The sequence below is a fragment of the Schistocerca gregaria genome, chromosome 2, assembly GCF_023897955.1.
Source record: "Schistocerca gregaria isolate iqSchGreg1 chromosome 2, iqSchGreg1.2, whole genome shotgun sequence".
In the NCBI taxonomy this organism is placed as follows: Eukaryota; Metazoa; Arthropoda; class Insecta; order Orthoptera; family Acrididae; genus Schistocerca; species Schistocerca gregaria.
The window spans coordinates 617837787-617856732 of NC_064921.1; the positions used below are offsets into that span (position 1 = coordinate 617837787).

At 42.1% G+C, this 18946-nt stretch overlaps 1 protein-coding gene across 1 annotated transcript in view; it reads left to right on the forward strand.

Moving 5' to 3' along the window:
- LOC126334594 (probable aconitate hydratase, mitochondrial) overlaps window positions 1–18946 on the forward strand; it is a 120633-nt gene that overhangs the window by 8279 nt on the left and 93408 nt on the right. Inside the window, exons 2-3 of the mRNA XM_049996986.1 lie at window positions 8649–8809; window positions 9069–9294. Coding sequence (XP_049852943.1) covers window positions 8649–8809; window positions 9069–9294 — 387 coding nt within the window. The remainder of the gene's footprint in view (window positions 1–8648; window positions 8810–9068; window positions 9295–18946) is intronic.

Genomic DNA, 18946 nt, shown 5'->3' on the forward strand with positions numbered 1-18946 from the left:
CTGTTTGGACAATGTGAGCTGTTTGGCCAGGGTCCCTGTCTGTCATCTTGGAACATAGCTCAACAGTCACAGTAACCAACATTGTAACACGAGATGGACCTGATTAGCTAAAACTGTCACATAATCCATGACACTAATGCAAAACTGGAGAATAATTGTGGAGCCCATTGAATGCCATGGTATGACTACTTAAATTGCCATACCACTGCGATGTTTCACTCCTGGGACATAAACTCAGCCAGATATTGGAAACAGTGTGAAACAGTTCATCTGACCAAATGACTTTCTTCCCTTGCTCCATATTCCAGGTTTTATGGCTTCATCTTCACCTTTTCCCTTTACAGGCATTTGCATAACCGATGAGTAGTCTTGCAATTTCAGCTCATTCTGTAATTTCCTGCTTATGGAGCTCCCTTCATGTTGGTTTGGTGTCAACAGGGTTCACAAGTGCAACTTCCAGTTCTGGCATTACGTAAGCATCCAGTTCCACCCACCTCTTTTGACCCTTTTGATGCATGACATCAAAAGTAAAAAACGCCACAAGTGTCTCACCCCAACAATAAAATTAACTAACAGGACAACCATGGAAATTTGGGGGTTTGGGGTTCTGACAAGCTATATATATAACAATACAAAACACCACACCATCCCAAAACAAATATTATATAAAAAGAAAATCTTAACATATATCTTAAATGCTACACGCACAAAACCAAGAGCAACTGACTTCGGTTGGCCCATATAGCTCAAATGAAGCTCATGATACCAGAAAAACCAACATTTGCAATTCCAAAAAGTGGAATCGAACACTTCCTTTGATCAATATAGCTCAATTGAAGCCCACAACACCAAAAATGAACACACACCCGCAACTATGAAAAGTGGAATTGGACATTTCCCTTGACTTATATAGCTTAAACATGGGTCACGATACCTACTGGCAAACTGCTAATACCAAAAACAAAACTTGGAATAACTCAAAAACCCAGAAACCCCCATATTAAATTAAAACACAACTGAAATACCATAAATATAAAACACAAAACATCACGATAACTATATTCATATCAATCATCTTCAATGACTGTGTGTTATGTTCACTCAACACACACTTTCATCTGTGTTGCGTCTTAGCAGTTGCTTCTCCTAAAAGTGGGATAACTGCCTCTTAAACCATGAAATACATATACTATCTTGGTTAGACACACTCACCATATGAGCCCATCTTCAACTTTGTGAAGCTCTGGTGTACTGCACTCACAAATTTACAGGACACTCTTGTGAGCAGTACTGACACTTGCAAAGTATTGGGGCATTGCACAGGTGCTATTCATGGTCAAATACAACAGCGCGACCTGGAGGCTTGGTTAGCATATGTATTTATGTTCAGGCATACATTTCTTATGATATTTCCATATATTTGTCCGGCCCCTGTATTTATAGTTAATTACCCTTATTAAAGCTAATCGTACAGCATCAATGATGGGCCTGACTTTCTCATGATTATACTGTAATCTACATTGATATAATTATAAAACATGGTATGGTAACAAAGTGTAGCACATCTCAATGTAACCACCTGAGAAACAAGAAAAGACAGTTTCTTCACATCTTGGAACTTGGAGGTGATTGTCTATCTCTTGTGTAGTGGCACCACCATTTAAGATAGGAAAAAGTTGGATTCAGTGCAGTGCTTCTGAGCGCACAAATTACAGCCAGGTGCAGGCCTGTTAACAGTAAGTTACGCTTACCAGCAGTTGCGAAGTAGAATGGAGGCCACAGGGCTGTAGAACTGCCGAAAACAGTAAATGCATCAGTTTACATGGTGCAAGTTACAGGCAGAAGGGGCCCACTGGTCTACCTAGGTGTTATGAGTACATGACTCGGAGCAGTGCATTAGCAAAACAGAGCACACATCTGCGTATAAATAGGTGCCGGTTTTCTAACGAAAGGGATTAGTGTGGCAGCTCTCCTGTGAGAGTGGGGTGTGTCACATCTGCTGCCGAGTGTAGACTCAGCAGCAGATGGGACACCAGCAGTCCAGTCCATGGCAGGCCACTGGTTCAACTGTCTGAGGCCAGAACGGTGTTGGTAGCCAGCCAGGAGCAGGCCTCTTGATGGCTCGCTACTGCAGGCAGTCTTGTTGGCTCCCAACACGTGCTGGAGACATCCCAAGGCAAGGGCCACAGATTTGGCTGTTGGATTGCAGGCACTTGTTGTCGCTGCGATCTTAACCATGACAGTGAAGAAGCAGACAGTGGGCTGCCCTATGGCTCCCCAGCGAGCAGCACTGAGGCAATGGGGGCGAAGGCCGCTGAGTCGGATGCTGGCGCATCCTGACATTGTCAAAACACCGCGGCTGTACATGGGTGGCACGCCCCAGTATGTTGTACGTGTTGCAGTAGTAGCCCTTCCACACCAAGCTGTTTTGGAGACAGTGAAATGGCGTCCTTGGCGTCAGTGGACCCTGTGACACAGACAGAGAGGAACGTGGCACTGTAGCTGGGAATAATAAAACATTTGAAGATCATGGCCGAGTATTTATACGGCGTCCTGACAGTTACCATCCTCATCCACCATTCCTCCCACTCACGCCAACATATACATTTGGCAGTGACAGATTCATTTGGTGTCAGGATAGTGGGCGTCGTCTGTGCAGTATGACGTTAGAGCCCACCGCCTGCATTACAGTCACAAAATGTGGTGTGTTGACCAGTTTTTCTTTTCGAGTGTTGGACACTTTCTTTGTGTTGTCAGAGTAAGTGTGTTTGGAGCAGTAAGATTTTTCTTCATTCATGGCATTTAATTACTTTTGTATTTGGTTGAGTGTGATGTTTTATTTATTTATTTATTTATCTCCTAAACAGAAGATGATATACTGAGCTGTAGGAAGTCAGTTTATTTTTGTAGTTAAATGTTGGAACCAGAAGCGGTACAAATTTTGTTGGAAAATGTAGCATAATTAACAGCGGACAATACACAGTCGAGAAGTGAATTAACATCTCGGAGTGAGCGGGAAACCGCATCGCATCAGTTGTTGTTGACTAGGGTGCCGCAGCAGGACATTGATCCACCTGCCCTGAGTTTGATTATTCCGTTTTGTGGCAAGGCATCTGAGGATGTGTTCATTTGTGGAGGATGTGGAAACTTAAGCTGTGATGAAAGATTGGTCTGATGAACAGTTGTTACATGTAGCCAACATTAGATTAACGGGTGAAGTGAAGATATAAGTGATGTCCTCAGGCCTTAAGGAAGGCAGGGTAGTTTAAGCAATTGAAAGAGGTGCTTTTACAGAGGTACAAGAAACAGAATAGCACTCAGTACTTTAGGGAGAGGTTGTGTATAATGGCGAAGAGACAGGTGAAGACATTAGAGGAATTTGAGGACAGAATAAGAGAAATTGAGTATACTTAAGAGTTGGGTCAGAGTGATTAAGCGAATGGTGTTCTGTTGCAAGAGGCCGAGCAAAGGGGGTTACCGGCGCATATGGCACGGAATGTAGACGTGGCAACGGGAGTACGTCATAGACAAACTGTGTTTACAGTGGGTATGTATGAGTGTGGTTGTACGGGACATGTGCAGAGGCAATGTACTCAGTCACTAAGGAATAGAGGAAGGGTTGGGCATCAGCAGCATGCAGGGTGGAGAAGTGGAGGGATGGAAGGGATGGACAATCGTTTAAAACGGCAGAGGAGGCCCAAGACCCACCCAAGGGAGCTCTCGTTTAATTTCAGTGCTACAAATATGTATGCAGAGGTGGAATGTTCAGAGGTAGGATCTGCAGGAACTTCAAAGTTTAAGATTTTATTGGACACTGGGGTGCAAGTTTCAGTGGCTACTAAGAGTTTAATGCGACAAAGGAAGTTAGACCCACCACGTTTTGGGTTGTATGGAGTGGGGGATAAGGTCACACCTTTTGGGTCAGTCACACTCGACTTTCGCAGAGGGAAAGTCCGATTTGATGCTTGCTTGGAGGTAGTACCATGGGTAAACAAGGGATATGCAACGACCCTAGGAGTAGATTTCTTGCATCAACATCGTGCCAAAATTGACCTTGGGCAACAAACTGTGGAACTTGGTGGGATGTTATTTCGGCTAGGAGAAGCTGTTGTTGATCCAGAGCTGTCGCGAGGGGCACTCAATGCAATGAACAAACCAATTTAACCTTGTACGTGAGCATTAAGGATTAATTCGCATGAGTGTGTGTGTGTCTGGTGGCACCGGGAAGTCACGTTGGGTAAGTGTGGAGTCAAATCTATCTGTGGTTACGGTATGTGTTATTGAACCATTGTAGGATAATGAAGTTCTGGATCCATTAGGAGGGAAACGATGGGCGGGTAGTCCCTGTGAATGTGGATAATTTTAGCACTGTAGACATGAATTTGTGGAAAGGAGTTTTAATAGTGAATTTGGATGTACCAGATGACGAAGACTGGTGTTAGAGAGCTAGGTTTAGCGATCAACCACTAACTGCCGATAGAACTGCATTGCATAACAAAGTTAAGCATTTGAAAGGAGGAGGAAAAAGAGCATACAGAAGAATTGTTTTGGGAATTTAAGGATTGTTTTTTCTGCGAGGGCCCTTACCAGCAACTCCATTAGTTCAACATAGGATACCAACAGGGCATGAAGCATCTGTTTACCATAAACCATACAGAATACTGAGGTATTTACAGCCAATTGTGGGGGATTTCATTGATCAGCAGCTTGCAGATGGTATCATAGAGCATAGCAATAGTTGCTGGGGAGTGGGTATTGTCATTGTGACTAAAAAATCTGTGGCTGGAGCTACGAAATAAAAGTTCTGTTGTGACTACCGATACCTCAATAATAAGATAGTAACAGACGCATACCCTATTCCAAACATATCAGAGACTTTGGATCACTTAGGACAGTGCCAGTACTTCTCTGTGATGGAATTGACAAGTGGTTACCATCAGTTGAGGTGCTCCAGAGGATCGTCCAAAAACTGCTTTCTCTACTCCATTACTAGTACATCAGAATGCCATGTGGTGTGAAAAATGCTCTGCCTATGTTTCAGAGGTTGATAGACAGTGTGTTGAGGAATTTGAAACCACGGCAGTGTCTTGTCTATTTGGATGATATTATAGTATTTTCAAGTAGTATGGAACAGCATAGACAGCGGTTAAGGGAAGTCTTTATGAGGTTAAGAGCATCTTGTTTGACTTTGAGCCTGCAGAAGTGTCATTTTGCATTGGAAGAAGTGAAATATTTAGGTCATATCATCAGTAATGATGGAGTGCGAACAGATCCGAGGTTGGTACAGGCTGTAAGGGATTTTCGGGAGCTGAAAACAGTTACGGAAGTGCAATCATTCATCGTAATTTGCAATTTCTATCAAAAGTTCATGAAGGGTTTTGCAGATTTAGTACAGCCGTTGTTGCGATTGTTATGGAAGGGCGTGAAATTTGAGTGGATAGAACAGTGTCAGAAAGCATTTGACAAACTGAAAGAATATTAACATCAAGTCCAGTTCTTGTGTCTCCAGATTTTGAAAAGGAATTTATTCTAGCATGCAATGCATTGATTCAAGCATTAGGGTGTGTTCTTAGTCAGCAAATTGATGGGAAAGAACATCCTGTAGCCCATGTGTCTAGGCAGTTGAATGCAGCAAAGAGGAATTACTCAACAATAGAGAGGGAGATGCTTAGCGTAATCTATGGACTCGCATATTTTAAATGTTATTTATATGGGAGAAGATATTGGGTAGTGACAGATCATGCTGCGTTGAAGTGGTTGTTGAGGTTGAAGGATCTGTCCACTGGACTCGCTAGGTGGGCTATGGCGCTTCGTGAATTAGACTACGAGGTGGTGCACAAGCCTGGGAAGAAGCACGGTAATGCGGATGCCCTGAGTAGAAAGGTGGCAAAAGTAGAAGTCGTAGATTATGACCTAGCAGTATAGCAAGAATCACAGGACGCGGACAACAATTGTAAATTGTATTGGACACAGCCACAATATGTACGACGGTCTTCTTTGCAGGGAAACGAAGATAGAGCCAAGGATAGTAGTGCCAGCAAAGCTAAGAGGTGAGGTTTTAAAAGAAGCACATGATCATGCGTTATCTGGTCATGGTAGGAGTAGAGTAATGAATAGGAGAGTGGCGGAGAGGTATTGGTGGAGGGGTAGGAAAGTAAGTTACGCTTATCAGTGGTTGCGAAGTAGAATGGAGGCCACAGGGCCATAGAACCGCTGAAAAGATTAGACACAGCAGTTTGCATAGCACAAGTTACAGGCAGAGGGGGCCCACTCACCTGCCTAGGTGTTAGGAGTACGTGACTCGGAGCGGCGCGTTAGCAAAATAGAGCACACATCCGCATATGAATAGGTGCTGGTTTTCTAACGAAGGGGATTAAAGTGTGGCAGCTCTCCTGTGACAGCTTGGCGTGTCCCATCACCAGCTACACCAGCATTCCAGTCCACGGCAGGTCACTGGTTCAACCGTCTGAGGCCAACAAGAGTCCTGTGATGCAGACAGTGAGGAACATGGCACTGTAGCTGGGAATATTAAAACACTCGAAGATCATGGCCAAGTTTTAATATGGTGCATCCTGACTGTTTCCATCCACGTCCAACATTCCTCCTCCGCACGCCAACATATGCCTTTGGCAGTGATGGCTACATAAAGTGTATTGTGATGAGGACATAAATTTTTGTTTGTCAGGCAAGGTTTGTAACACTTGTGGGTGGGGGATTCCTGGTTTGATAGTTGCCTGGTGACTCGTGTAGTGGGAACAGCCGAACAGAAACTTGTCTAGATCTGCTACTTCTGAGGGGGGGGATATTCGCAATATGGAGATGTTTAAACTTTGATTGTGGTATAAGGTAGACATACGACGAAAGGTATTTCTTTTGCGATGCCACTCTTTGCTAATTGGTTAACAGTTTAGCTGTCTCACACCACAATGCCCTGTCACCCAGAGAAATTGCATAGTTTGAATCATTTGATCACTGGATAGTTTCTTTACAGCAAAGAGGTAATAGATTGTTTTCAAGTTCCAGGACTGACGTTCTAGTTTTTTGAGGTCATTCTGCAAATCTGTTAGTGGACTATCATTGATATTATGCATTGTATATCTGAGTGCTTCTTACTCCCAGAACTTCAACTGTAAAGTTGCTCATTTTGAGGGAGGAGGGTGTTTCCATAATGGGGCACAAGTATGCAAGTCCTGTTACTTCACTCGACTTACATCTGCAAATAGATATTGAGATGCTTACTGGGCACTCTAAGGTGTGTTGAATTATATTTCGGTCTTCAGAGATAGAAGTGAAGGAATGCTTTGGTTGACGTGGTATGGATGGTTTGTAGCGAGGGGTTTAACACTAAAGTCTCAACATCAGAGGTGTCACATAACTCAATATGAGTGGAATGATGTATTTAGTGTGACTGCAACTGCAGCCTAAAAGAGTTATTTCTTTGCTACGCAGCGTATCCCTGGTACTGCTTGTTTTGTTGGACAGCTGAAATCACTGAAGGGGAACAGTGACACAAGTGCCCTGCAAAATTTAATTTCCTGAGTTAATAGATATACAAATTTACAGTGGCATTTCTTTGGCTTCCATCAGTAGTACATTTGTCAGAGTGGATTTCATTGTCCCAAAACAGGTCTAATAGCGTGGTGCTGCAGGATGTCAATTTTGTTGAGGTTATATTTTGGAGTGTTTCCTTGCAAATTGCTACCATAATCCCATATTGAATGAATGGGGCTGAGTTTTAGTGAGAATAAACCCATTAAGTTTGCTCCCTACCATACGTGGGACACTGCAGGTAGTATGTTCGTGCACAAAAGATTTGGGTGTTAGATACCTGTCTGAACATTTATTTCATGCTTGAGATTAGATTCCTTGCATGTGTTACAAATATCCACAGTTCAGTGTTTATTCTTTGAGATGACAAGCTGTATCCGAGGTTGACATTCCTTTGATACACAACTTCCAATGTAGAATCAGACTCTTCCCTTCAGCAATACATCATTAAATATCCTGTATCTCATAGCTGCTAATATCCAGGCTATGTTCTGTATGTGTAATTTAGTTTGACATTTGCATCTTGTGAAGAATTATTTTCTTATAGATCAGACTGAGTCATACACTTAGAGGTAAAGGTTTCTTTTGTCAGCCCTCCCTGGAAAGTCTCACCCTGCCATTCATTTTAAATGACTAGAAAACCTCAGTTTCTTCTGCAGTGCTTTAGTTCCAAAATAGAAAGGTAGGCCTACGTTAATATTTATTGCACCAGGAATGTGGAATCATAAACTGTTTGGTTTGTTTGAGGCTCTTACAAGCAGCAGTTTGAATAATCTTTATTATGAACATTTTCTTTTCCTCTAATTCTCACTGTCCTCCTCGTGCCTTTTACATAGAAACAGTGCATTGTTTCAACTATGCCAAATCAGTCAGTGCGTCAATTTCAAAATCCCTGTTACTTGATGCCATATGCCTTTTTACTAGAAAAAGTTTGACAAACACTTCCAATTACTGTAACTATTTTAGTAGCAAGTAGTTTCGAACATGAGTTTGAACCTTATTTGCACAAATATTGTGCATTTTTGCTTGTGCTGTGAAATAACTTTGTGTCACATGAGCAGTTTTAGTGTTTATTACCAATTGCTACATTTGCAATGTAGGGAACACCATGGCTGGTTGCTGCACAAGAAATTCAACGACGATGCTTTCATGTTTCGCCGCTTGCTGCTGCGGCTCGGAAAGTCGCCATGAGCAGGTTCGACAAAGACAATTACTTGCCCTACGAAAAACTTGAGAAGAACCTTAGTATTGTTAAAAAGAGGTAAGTATCCACCTGATGATTGTTTGGCTTCTGTTATTGTTAAGTGAAAATATAAAGCTGACTTTTTTGTTTGAAATTTGCAGTGTTAATAGTATATAACATGAAATTCATTTATGTTCATATGACACATCTATAATTTAAATTGCAAATTCTTAGGAATGTTGCAGTAAGGTTGAGTGCATATAGGTGGTATTCTGTTTAGGTGCTTAAGATATTAAAACAATGAATAATGCATCATTGTACTTTGGTTTCGCAATAGACTGGGTCGCCCTCTGACATTGTCAGAAAAGGTTCTTTATTCTCATTTGGATGAACCGGACAAGCAGGATATTGTGCGTGGCACAAGTTACCTCAGGCTGAGACCGGACCGTGTCGCAATGCAAGATGCTACTGCACAGATGGCAATGCTGCAGTTCATCTCATCAGGTCTGCCAAAGGTTGCTGTCCCATCAACAATACACTGTGACCATCTTATAGAAGCTCAGGTATGTGTGTATTGTGTTAAGACTGACTGACAGAATAGAATAAACTGAAAAATGTAATGTAAATAATGTATCATAATAAATTGAGGTAAATAGCTTAAAAAGTCCACATTAACTGCTAAGTTTAAAATGTGACCAAGATTGTTGTCATCTGAGACATTAAAGTATAACCATAGCATACCAAGTGCTATCCGAATTGAATTGAAATTAAAGAAGCAAAGAGGGTATTAATTCCGTGAAGAAAAGATCGAAGAATTCATTAAGAGAGAATGCAGGTTCCAATGAATAAGTACTAATAATTGTTGATTATGCAGCATCAGTGAGCTATGCTCTTCATTGAGTGTGTTCCCTGTCGTCGTTGGACAAGCAGCTGCAGCAGCAAGTTGTATACTCCTAGCTCACTCATTTGTTACATATTTTAATTCTTAATTTCTTTGCGTGTTTTTGGTACCTGCATTGTTTAATTCATAAATTTCGGGTGTATTATAGTATTTGAGAGTTGTAGCATCGCGTTTTAGTACCCGAATAGTGTAAAATCGCATAGTCTCCTACCGCCACCGAGCAGTGTCAGCAGTGCGCAAGTAGCAGCATTACTGCATTTACTAGGAAATCTTGTATTTTAATAACCGCTTAAATTTTGTGTTGATTTGTTTGCGCTCTCTGTAGATTAGCTCAGACGTTCTTTGTACAACAGTTTTTAGCATGGATAGGGACTGCAACTGCTGTGTTCGGATGCAGGCTGAGTTGGCATCCCTTTGCTCCCAGCTTCAGGCTGTGTTGACTTCGGTCACACAGCTTGAGGCTGTTGCCAATGGGCATCACTGTGAGGGTCCGGATGGGGGTTTGTCGGGGACGGCCAGCTCGTCCCACGCATCCCCCGATCGGACTAAGACTGTGGTTGCCCGGGATACTGCCTGCATTGAGGCTGATCCCTCACCTGTGGTAGAGTGGGAGGTCGTCTTAAGGTGTGGCAGGGGGCGAAAGACATTCCGGAGGGCTGAAAGGAAGGCCTCTCCGGTTTGTCTGACGAACCGGTTTCAGGCTCTGTCTCAGGCTGATACTGATCTTCGGCCTGACATGGCTGCTTGACCTGTTCTAGAGGTTGCCCCTCAGTCTGCAAGATCCGGGCGGTCGCAGGGGGTGGGCTTACTGGTAGTTGGGAGCTCCAATGTCTGGCGCGTAATGGGGCCCCTTCGGGATATGGAAGCAAGAGAGGGGAAGAAAACCAATGTGCACTCAGTGTGCATACTGGGGGGAGTCATTCCAGATGTGGAAAGGGTCCTTCCGGATGCCATGAAGGGTACAGGATGCACACATCTGCAGGTGGTCGCTCATGGCGGCACCAGTGATGTGTGTTGCTATGGATTGGAGGAAATCCTCTCTGGCTTCCGGTGGCTATCTGATTTGGTGAAGACTGCCAGTCTCGCTAGCGGGATGAAAGCAGAGCTCACCATGTGCAGCATCGTCGACAGGACTGATTGTGGACCTTTGGTACAGAGCCGAGTGGAGGGTCTGAATCAGAGGCTGAGACGGTTCTGCGACCATGTGGGGTGCAGATTCCTCGACTTGCGCCATAGGGTGGTGGGGTTTCGGGTTCCGCTGGATAGGTCAGAAGTCCACTACACGCAACAAGCGGCTACACGGGTGGCAGGGGTTGTGTGGCGTGGGCTGGGTGGTTTTTTAGGTTAGATGGCCTCGGACAAGTACAGAAAGGGCAACAGCCTCAATGGGTGCGGAGCAAAGTCAGGACATGCGGGGACCAAGCAGCAATCGGTTTTGTAATTGTAAACTGTCGAAGCTGAATTGGTAAAGTACCGGAACTTCAAGCGCTCATAGGAAGCACCGAAGCTGAAATCGTTATAGGTACAGAAAGCTGGCTGAAGCCAGAGATAAATTCTGCCAAAATTTTTACAAAGGTACAGAAGGTGTTTAGAAAGGATAGATTGCATGCAACCGGTGGTGGAGTGTTTGTCGCTGTTAGTAGTAGTTTATCCTGTAGTGAAGTAGAGGTGGATAGTTCCTGTGAATTATTATGGGTGGAGGTTACACTCAACTACCGAACTAGGTTAATAATTGGCTCCTTTTACCGACCTCCAGACTCAGCAGCATTAGTGGCAGAACAACTGAGAGAAAACTTGGAATACATTTCACATAAATTTTCTATGTTATAGTCTTAGGTGGAGATTTCAATTTACCAGATATAGGCTGGGACACTCAGATGTTTAGGACGGGTGGTAGGGACAGAGCATCGAGTGACATTATACTGAGTGCACTAACCGAAAATTACCTCGAGCAATTAAACAAAGAACATCTTGGACCTACTGATAACAAACAGACCCGAACTTTTCAACTCTGTAATTGCACAACAGGGAATCAGTGATCATAAGGCCGTTGCAGCATCCACTGACAATGTTGAGTGTTTATGGAAAAAGTTCAAGGCAATCGCAAAATGCGTTTTAGACAGGTACGTGCCGAGTAAAACTGTGAGGGACGGGAAAAACCCATCGTGGTACAACAACAAAGTTAGGAAACTACTGCAAAAGCAAAGAGAGCTTCACTCAAAGTTTAAATGCAGCCAAAACCTCTCAGACAAACAGAAGCTAAATAATGTCAAAGTTAGCGTAAGGATGGCTATGCGTGAAGCGTTCAGTGAATTCGAAAGTAAAATTCTATGTACCAACTTGACAGAAAATCCTAGGAAGTTCTGGTCTTATGTTAAATCAGTAAGTGGCTCGAAACAGCATATCCAGACACTCCGGGATGATGATGGCATTGAAACAGATGATGACACACGTAAAGCTGAAATACTAAATTCCTTTTCCAAAGCTGTTTCACAGAGGAAGACCGCACTGCAGTTCCTTCTCTAAATCCTCGCACAAACGAAAAAATGGCTGACATCGAAATAAGTGTCCAAGGAATAGAAAAGCAACTGGAATCACTCAACAGAGGAAAGTCCACTAGACCTGACGGAATACCAATTCGATTCTACACAGAGTACGCAAAACAACTTGCCACCCTTCTAACAGCCGTGTACCGCAAGTCTCTAGAGGAACGGAAGGTTCCAAATGATTGGAAAAGAGCACAGGTAGTCCCAGTCTTCAAGAAGGGTCGTCGAGCAGATGCGCAAAACTATAGACCTATATCTCTGACGTCGATCTGTTGTAGAATTTTAGAACATGGTTTTTTGCTCGAGTATCATGTCGTTTTTGGAAACCCAGAATCTACTCTGAAGGAATCAACATGGATTCCGGAAACAGCGATCGTGTGAGACCCAACTTGCTTTATTTGTGCATGAGACCCAGAAAATATTAGATACAGGCTCCCAGGTAGATGCTATTTTTCTTGACTTCCGGAAGGCGTTCGATACTGTTCCGCACTATCGCCTGATAAACAAAGTAAGAGCCTACGGAATATCAGACCAGCTGTGTGGCTGGATTGAAGAGTTTTTAGAAAACAGAACACAGCATGTTGTTATCAATGGAGAGACATGTACAGACGTTGAAGTGACCTCTGGCGTGCCACAGGGGAGTGTTGTGGGACCATTGCTTTTCACAATATATATAAATGACCTAATAGATAGTGTCGGAAGTTCCATGCGGCTTTTCGCGGATGATGTTGTGGTATACAGAGAAGTTGCAGCACTAGAAAATTGTAGCGAAATGCAGGAAGATCTGCAGCGGATAGGCACTTGGTGCAGGGAGTGGCAACTGACCCTCAACATAGACAAATGTAATGTATTGCGAATACATAGAAAGAAGGATCCTTTATTGTATGCCTATATGATAGCGGAACAAACTCTGGTAGCAGTTACTTCTGTAAAATATCTGGGAGTATGAGTGCGGAACGATCTGAAATGGAATGATCATATAAAATTAATTGTTGGTAAGGCGGGTACCAGGTTGAGATTCATTGGGAGAGTCCTTAGAAAATGTAGTCCATCAACAAAGGTGGTGGCTTACAAAACACTCATTCGACCTATACTTGAGTATTGCTCATCAGTGTGGGATCCGTACCAGATTGGGTTGACGGAGGAGATGGAGAAGATCTAAAGAAGAGCGGCGCATTTCGTCACAGGGTTATTTGGTAACTGTGATAGCGTTACGGAGATGTTTAACAAACTCAAGTGGCAAACTCTGCAAGAGAGGCGCTCTACATCGCGGTGTAGCTTGCTCGCAAGGTTTCGAGAGTGTGCGTTTCTGGGTGAGGTATCGAATATATTGCTTCCCCCTACTTATACCTCCCGAGGAGATCATGAATGTAAAATTAGAGAGATTAGAGCGCGCACGGAGGCTTTCAGACAGTCGTTCTTCCCGCGAACCATACGAGACTGGAACAGGAAAGAGAGGTAATGACAGTGGCACATAAAGTGCCCTCCGCCACACACCGTTGGGTGGCTTGCGGAGTATAAATGTAGATATAGATCTCAGATATCTCTGTAAGAATTTAAGATATGTGTAGCCCAGGTGCCAATGCGGCTGAGTTGACGTTAAAAATTTTTGGAGTAAAGCGGAAAAACGTACTCTGGCTCTCATGGCAGTGTTACAAAGGTGGGTATTTTCTCAATAAATGGAAAAAAAATTGCATTGAAAGTTATATTCTACAACTCCTGTGCCCGAGTCATCCTTCATAAAAAAGGAGCCACTACTAAATACTGGTATTTTCTTTATTGTGTTATTGTCATAAAACTTGTGCGCCATTGCTATTCTCCATTTCAAAACTTCTATTTCTAAATGCTTTATTTTCCTGGTATTCATTTCATTTCCTTTCCATATTTTCAGTGCTTTAAAGTATGGTAGTATTTAGAGAGCAGTTACTCATTTTGATTCTCATGGTTTCTTCTTCTTAAATTAATGTGTTCTTTGCTTCATTCTTTGAATTAGTTGCATTGGTTTTGGAAATCACTGCATTCATTCCACAATGGCGATTTCAGCTGTATTTCACAGTTTTTATGGAAAGAAATCGGCAGAAATACATGGCATGTAGCCTTGGCATAGGACTTATTACAGTGTACAGTTAGCTTTAGAGCAGTGGTTCTCAAACTGTGGGGTGTGACCCAAATCGTGTGCAAGGGGGAACGTGTTATGTTATGTGGGGGGGATATGTTCTTAGCAAGAAACAGTTAGGTTTATTTTTTGTCAAACAAATGACATGCCGTTGATCTGAATTTCATCAGACTTTGGAGTTAACGTCAGACACGGTCAGTGACAATATGAAACCCCAGCCACATTTTGAGCATTGTTTGAAACGATTGGCTGAGCTGTGCGACTTCCTTCAATGCCACCTAGGAACAAAGCTTACACATGCGAGCTTAGTAGGCTTTGTTCCTAGGTTGTGTTGCTTCTTTAGATATTCGGTGGAATACCCTTTGTCACCTGTGCCATTACTGTTTCCGTAACTATCCCATGCAGTGCAAGGTTTGGCTCATGTGTCTCAATGCATCCCAGTAGTGACAACTATAGTTATAGTCCCATAATTATAGACTTCGTGAGGAAGACTTGACTGCAGTATGAAGCAGTTATTGACTAGTGACAAACATAAAGACAACAGTGGTCCGTCAAGTGGTGGAGGGGAGGGAGATACTTCAAAGGTGAAAATGAGGAGGTATGATGCAAACTATTTATTGCTATGCTTCACGAAAACTACAATCAATGGTGAAGAAAGTCTGCAGTGTGTAGTTTGTTTAAGGATTTTAGCTGCTGGTAGCATGAAACGTAACAAGTTAGACACATCTTGAAACCAAACATCCTGAGATAATGGGAACTCCAAAGGATTTTTTTGTCGGAAACTAAATGTTTTATCATTTACGCAGAAGAACTTTGCTAGAATGACGAATGTGACATCTAAGGCCCTTTTGGTCTCTTACCAGATTTCTCATTGAATTGCTAAATGCAAGGAACTGCATACGGTTGCAGAAACTCTGATTTTACCAGCTGTGACTTGATATAGTATCAACAATGCTTGGTGACTCGTTTGCTCAACAGTTGAAAAGTATTCTTGTCTCTAATGACACAGTGTATAGAAGAATTTTAGATATTTATGATGATTTACTCAAGCAGTTAATCGATAAATTGTGCAACAGCTATTTTGCACTTCAAGTGGACGAAGCAACTGACATTCATAAAGATGATCGTTTGATTGCTTGTGCTGGTTTGATAGAGGAATTTCTTTTCTGTGAGTTGATACTAAAAATAGCTACAGCTGAAAGCCTTTTTGACATGCTCAATACTTTTTTTAAAATCAAAACGGTATATCATGGATTAGGTGCATTGGAATATGCACAGACGGAGCTCGCTCAATGCCTGGAATTCATAGTGGATTGCAAGTGAAACTTAAAAGCTTTAGCTCCTGATGCTGTATGGACTCGCTGCATGATACATCAGGAGGCTCTGGCCGCTAAAGAATGTGGTCCAGCCGCTCATGAAGTTCTGCAAATGGTTATACAAACAGTTAATCTTATGAGAGGCATTTGAAAAGTCCATGCAAAAATAAATACTACTTCAGTGTAGTCTCCTTCAGACTTATGCACTTTGTCCAACACTGTTCTAATTTGTTGATCCCTTCTGAATAATAGGTATTATCCAAGTCTCCAAAATAGCTGTTAGTTACTGCAATCACCTCCTTGTTTGAATAAAATCTTTGTCCCGCCAGCCATCTCTTCAAATTGTGGAACAAATTGTAGTCAGAGGGAGCCAAGTTTGGGGAATTGGGGGGGGGGGGGGCGAGGGGAGGGGGAGGAATGTGAAACGAGTTGGAATCCTATTTCCATTAATTTTGGGACCACAACTGCTGAGGGGTGTGCTGGTGCATTGTCGTGATGGAAAAGGACTTTTTTGCGGTCCAATTGCCAGTGTTTTTCTTGCAGCTCGTTTTTCAAATGGTCCAGTAATGATGAATAATACTCAACTGCAATAGTTTTACCATTTTCTAGATAGTTGATGAGTATTATCCTTTGCGAATCCCAAAACACAGTCGGCATAGCAATTCTGGCCAAAGGAATGGTCTTCGCCTGTCTGGGTGCCGATTCTCCCTTGGTAACCCATTGTTTAGATTGTTTCGTCTCAGTAGTATAGTAATATATCCATGTTTCAATTCACAGTGACGAAACGACGCTTAAAGTCCTGCGGATTCTTCCTGAACAGCTGCAAATCACATGATTCTGTTTGTGGTCAAGCGCTAGCAATCGCGGAATCAATCTTGTGGGTAGCTTCCTCATGTGCAAATCTTTATGCAAAATTTTATGTACCCGTTCATTCGAGATGTCCACAGCACTAGCAATCTCGCGCACCTAACTCTTCTGTCATCCATCACCATATCATGGATTTTATCGATGATTTCTGGAGTTGTAACCTCCACAGGGTGTCCAGAATGTTCAGCATCACTTGTGCCCATACGGCCACTCCAAAAATTTTGAAACAACTTCTAAACTGTTTTAATCGAAGGTGCAGAGTTACTGTAATGTTTGTCAAGCTTCTCTTTAGTCTGCTGAGGTGTTTTGCCTTTCATAAAGTAATGTTTGATCACCACACAAAATTCTTTTTTTTGTCCATTTTTTTGGCAATCATTCAACTTCCTTCATTCACACAAATGCCAAACACAAAGAACTGGACCAATATGACTGAAACTTGGTGTTTGTTCTTTCCAAAGATGCTACTAACTAAACATGACCTCGATACACACCGGTGGCGCCATCTCTTGGACTTTGCACGGACTTTTCAAGCACCCCTCTATTAAGGCAAAACTATAAATTTGAGGCTTTTTGAAGTGCTGTGTTAGTTGATGGGTGCTGGACACACTAAGTTGCTCTTTTTTGTAATGCTCGATGGCTTTCAAGGGGTAAAGTATTGAAAAGAATGTTTGAACTGAGGAATGAGGTACTCTGTTTTTTAAAAGGAGAGAAGTCACTCTTTGGCAGACCAATTTTAGGTTATTGTTAAATCGAAAAATTTTGATGAGAAATTTCGGGATGTAACTTAGTTATGTTTAAAGATTAACTACAACATTCTGTGGTCATTAGTTCACTAGATGTGAATGTGTATTTTAATGTGTCTGCTTTTATCACTTGGGGAATTTGCTAGCTGTTATAATCATTAGTTGATCATAAGAAGTCCAGTATAAACAGACAGTCAGTGTTAAATTACTTTATTGCTCTCAAAGTATGCATAATTCATTTCAAAATTATTTACATCTTTAGAAATGAAGATGGAAATTATCCTGAAAAACATCAAGTATACTTTGTGATCAATAAAGCCATCCTCACCTGCTGCATGACATTTCATGTGATCTATCCAGCTTGACTACAGATCTGTACACATTTATACTGCACATGGTGTACATCAGAACATGACATAGTTAAACTTGGACAACATAAAACCACTCCATCTACAGGCCACAAGTGGCCCATCGGGACCTGGGGTCAGCACACAGCTCTCCAGGTCGTAATGGTGGTATTCTTGACGAAAGCCGCTACTATTCGGTCGAGTAGCTCCTCAATTGGCATCACAAGGCTGAGTGCACCCCGAAAAATGGCAACAGTGCATGGTGGCCTGGATGTTCGCCCATCCAAGTACCGACCGTGCCCGACAACACTTAACTTCAGTGATGTCACGGGAACTGGTGCATCCACTGCGGCAAGGCCGTTGCCACCAACTTGGACGACATATAGTTTTAAAATACGTAACTTGTTCCGTCCAGTGTAGTATGTTTGTTAACCTCATTGAGTAAATATAAGTGAAGTTATGACTAGAAAATATTAACTTTAACCTGTAAAAAAATCTTTAATTTGAAAATTAAGATTTGGTGGCCACCATGAGTACTGTCGTAAACATGCCAAATCGTAGAGAAAGCAAATGCAAATGTGGAAGTCTTTCACCAATCCAGAATATGGATATCACGTGGTCAAATGCAGATAAAGTTTCAGTGCTTTATTTCTTTTATATCTGTAGCACTTTTCTCGTACGTCCTGGCTGAGAAAGTTTCCTTGTTAAAAACTAATAAGTGTTGTTCTGTTACTGTTTGGTGAAAATGGAGTTATAGCTCCAAAATGTGTCACAGTAATAAGAAAATAAAAATTTTGTGACTGAGGACATAATAGGTTAGTAAAATATGTGTAAACTAGATAAATCTAACTTTAAAAAATTGTAATTTCCCCAGTAATACTAATCTGATTTTTGAAGGTGAACCACCACTGAATTCATCACTTTTAGAACTAAGATATTTGCAGTAGACATTACTATTCTTACATAAAAAAAAAGTAGATACTGTAATCTCTATTGATAATCTTATGCTCCGCAGTTCGTACTTGTTGATAAGAACCACCACAGCTCTATTAAAGTACATTTATTATGTCACAACCTGTTTTGTTCAGTGAACAGCCTCCCATGTACCCTGCTCTCACTGCTTGCTGTACTTTTTCAAGGCACTCAGCAGTGTGTTCACATCTACATCTACAGCTATACTCTACAAGCCAGCGTGAGGTGGATGATGAAGGGTACATCCAATTGTGCCAGTTTTATTAGGGTTTCTTCCTGTTCCATTTACATATGGAGCCTGGGAAGAATAATTGTTTGGATACCTCTGTGTTTGCAGTAATTATTCTAATATTGTCTTCACTATCCCTGTGTGAGTGATGTAGGGAATTGTAGTATATTCCTAGAGT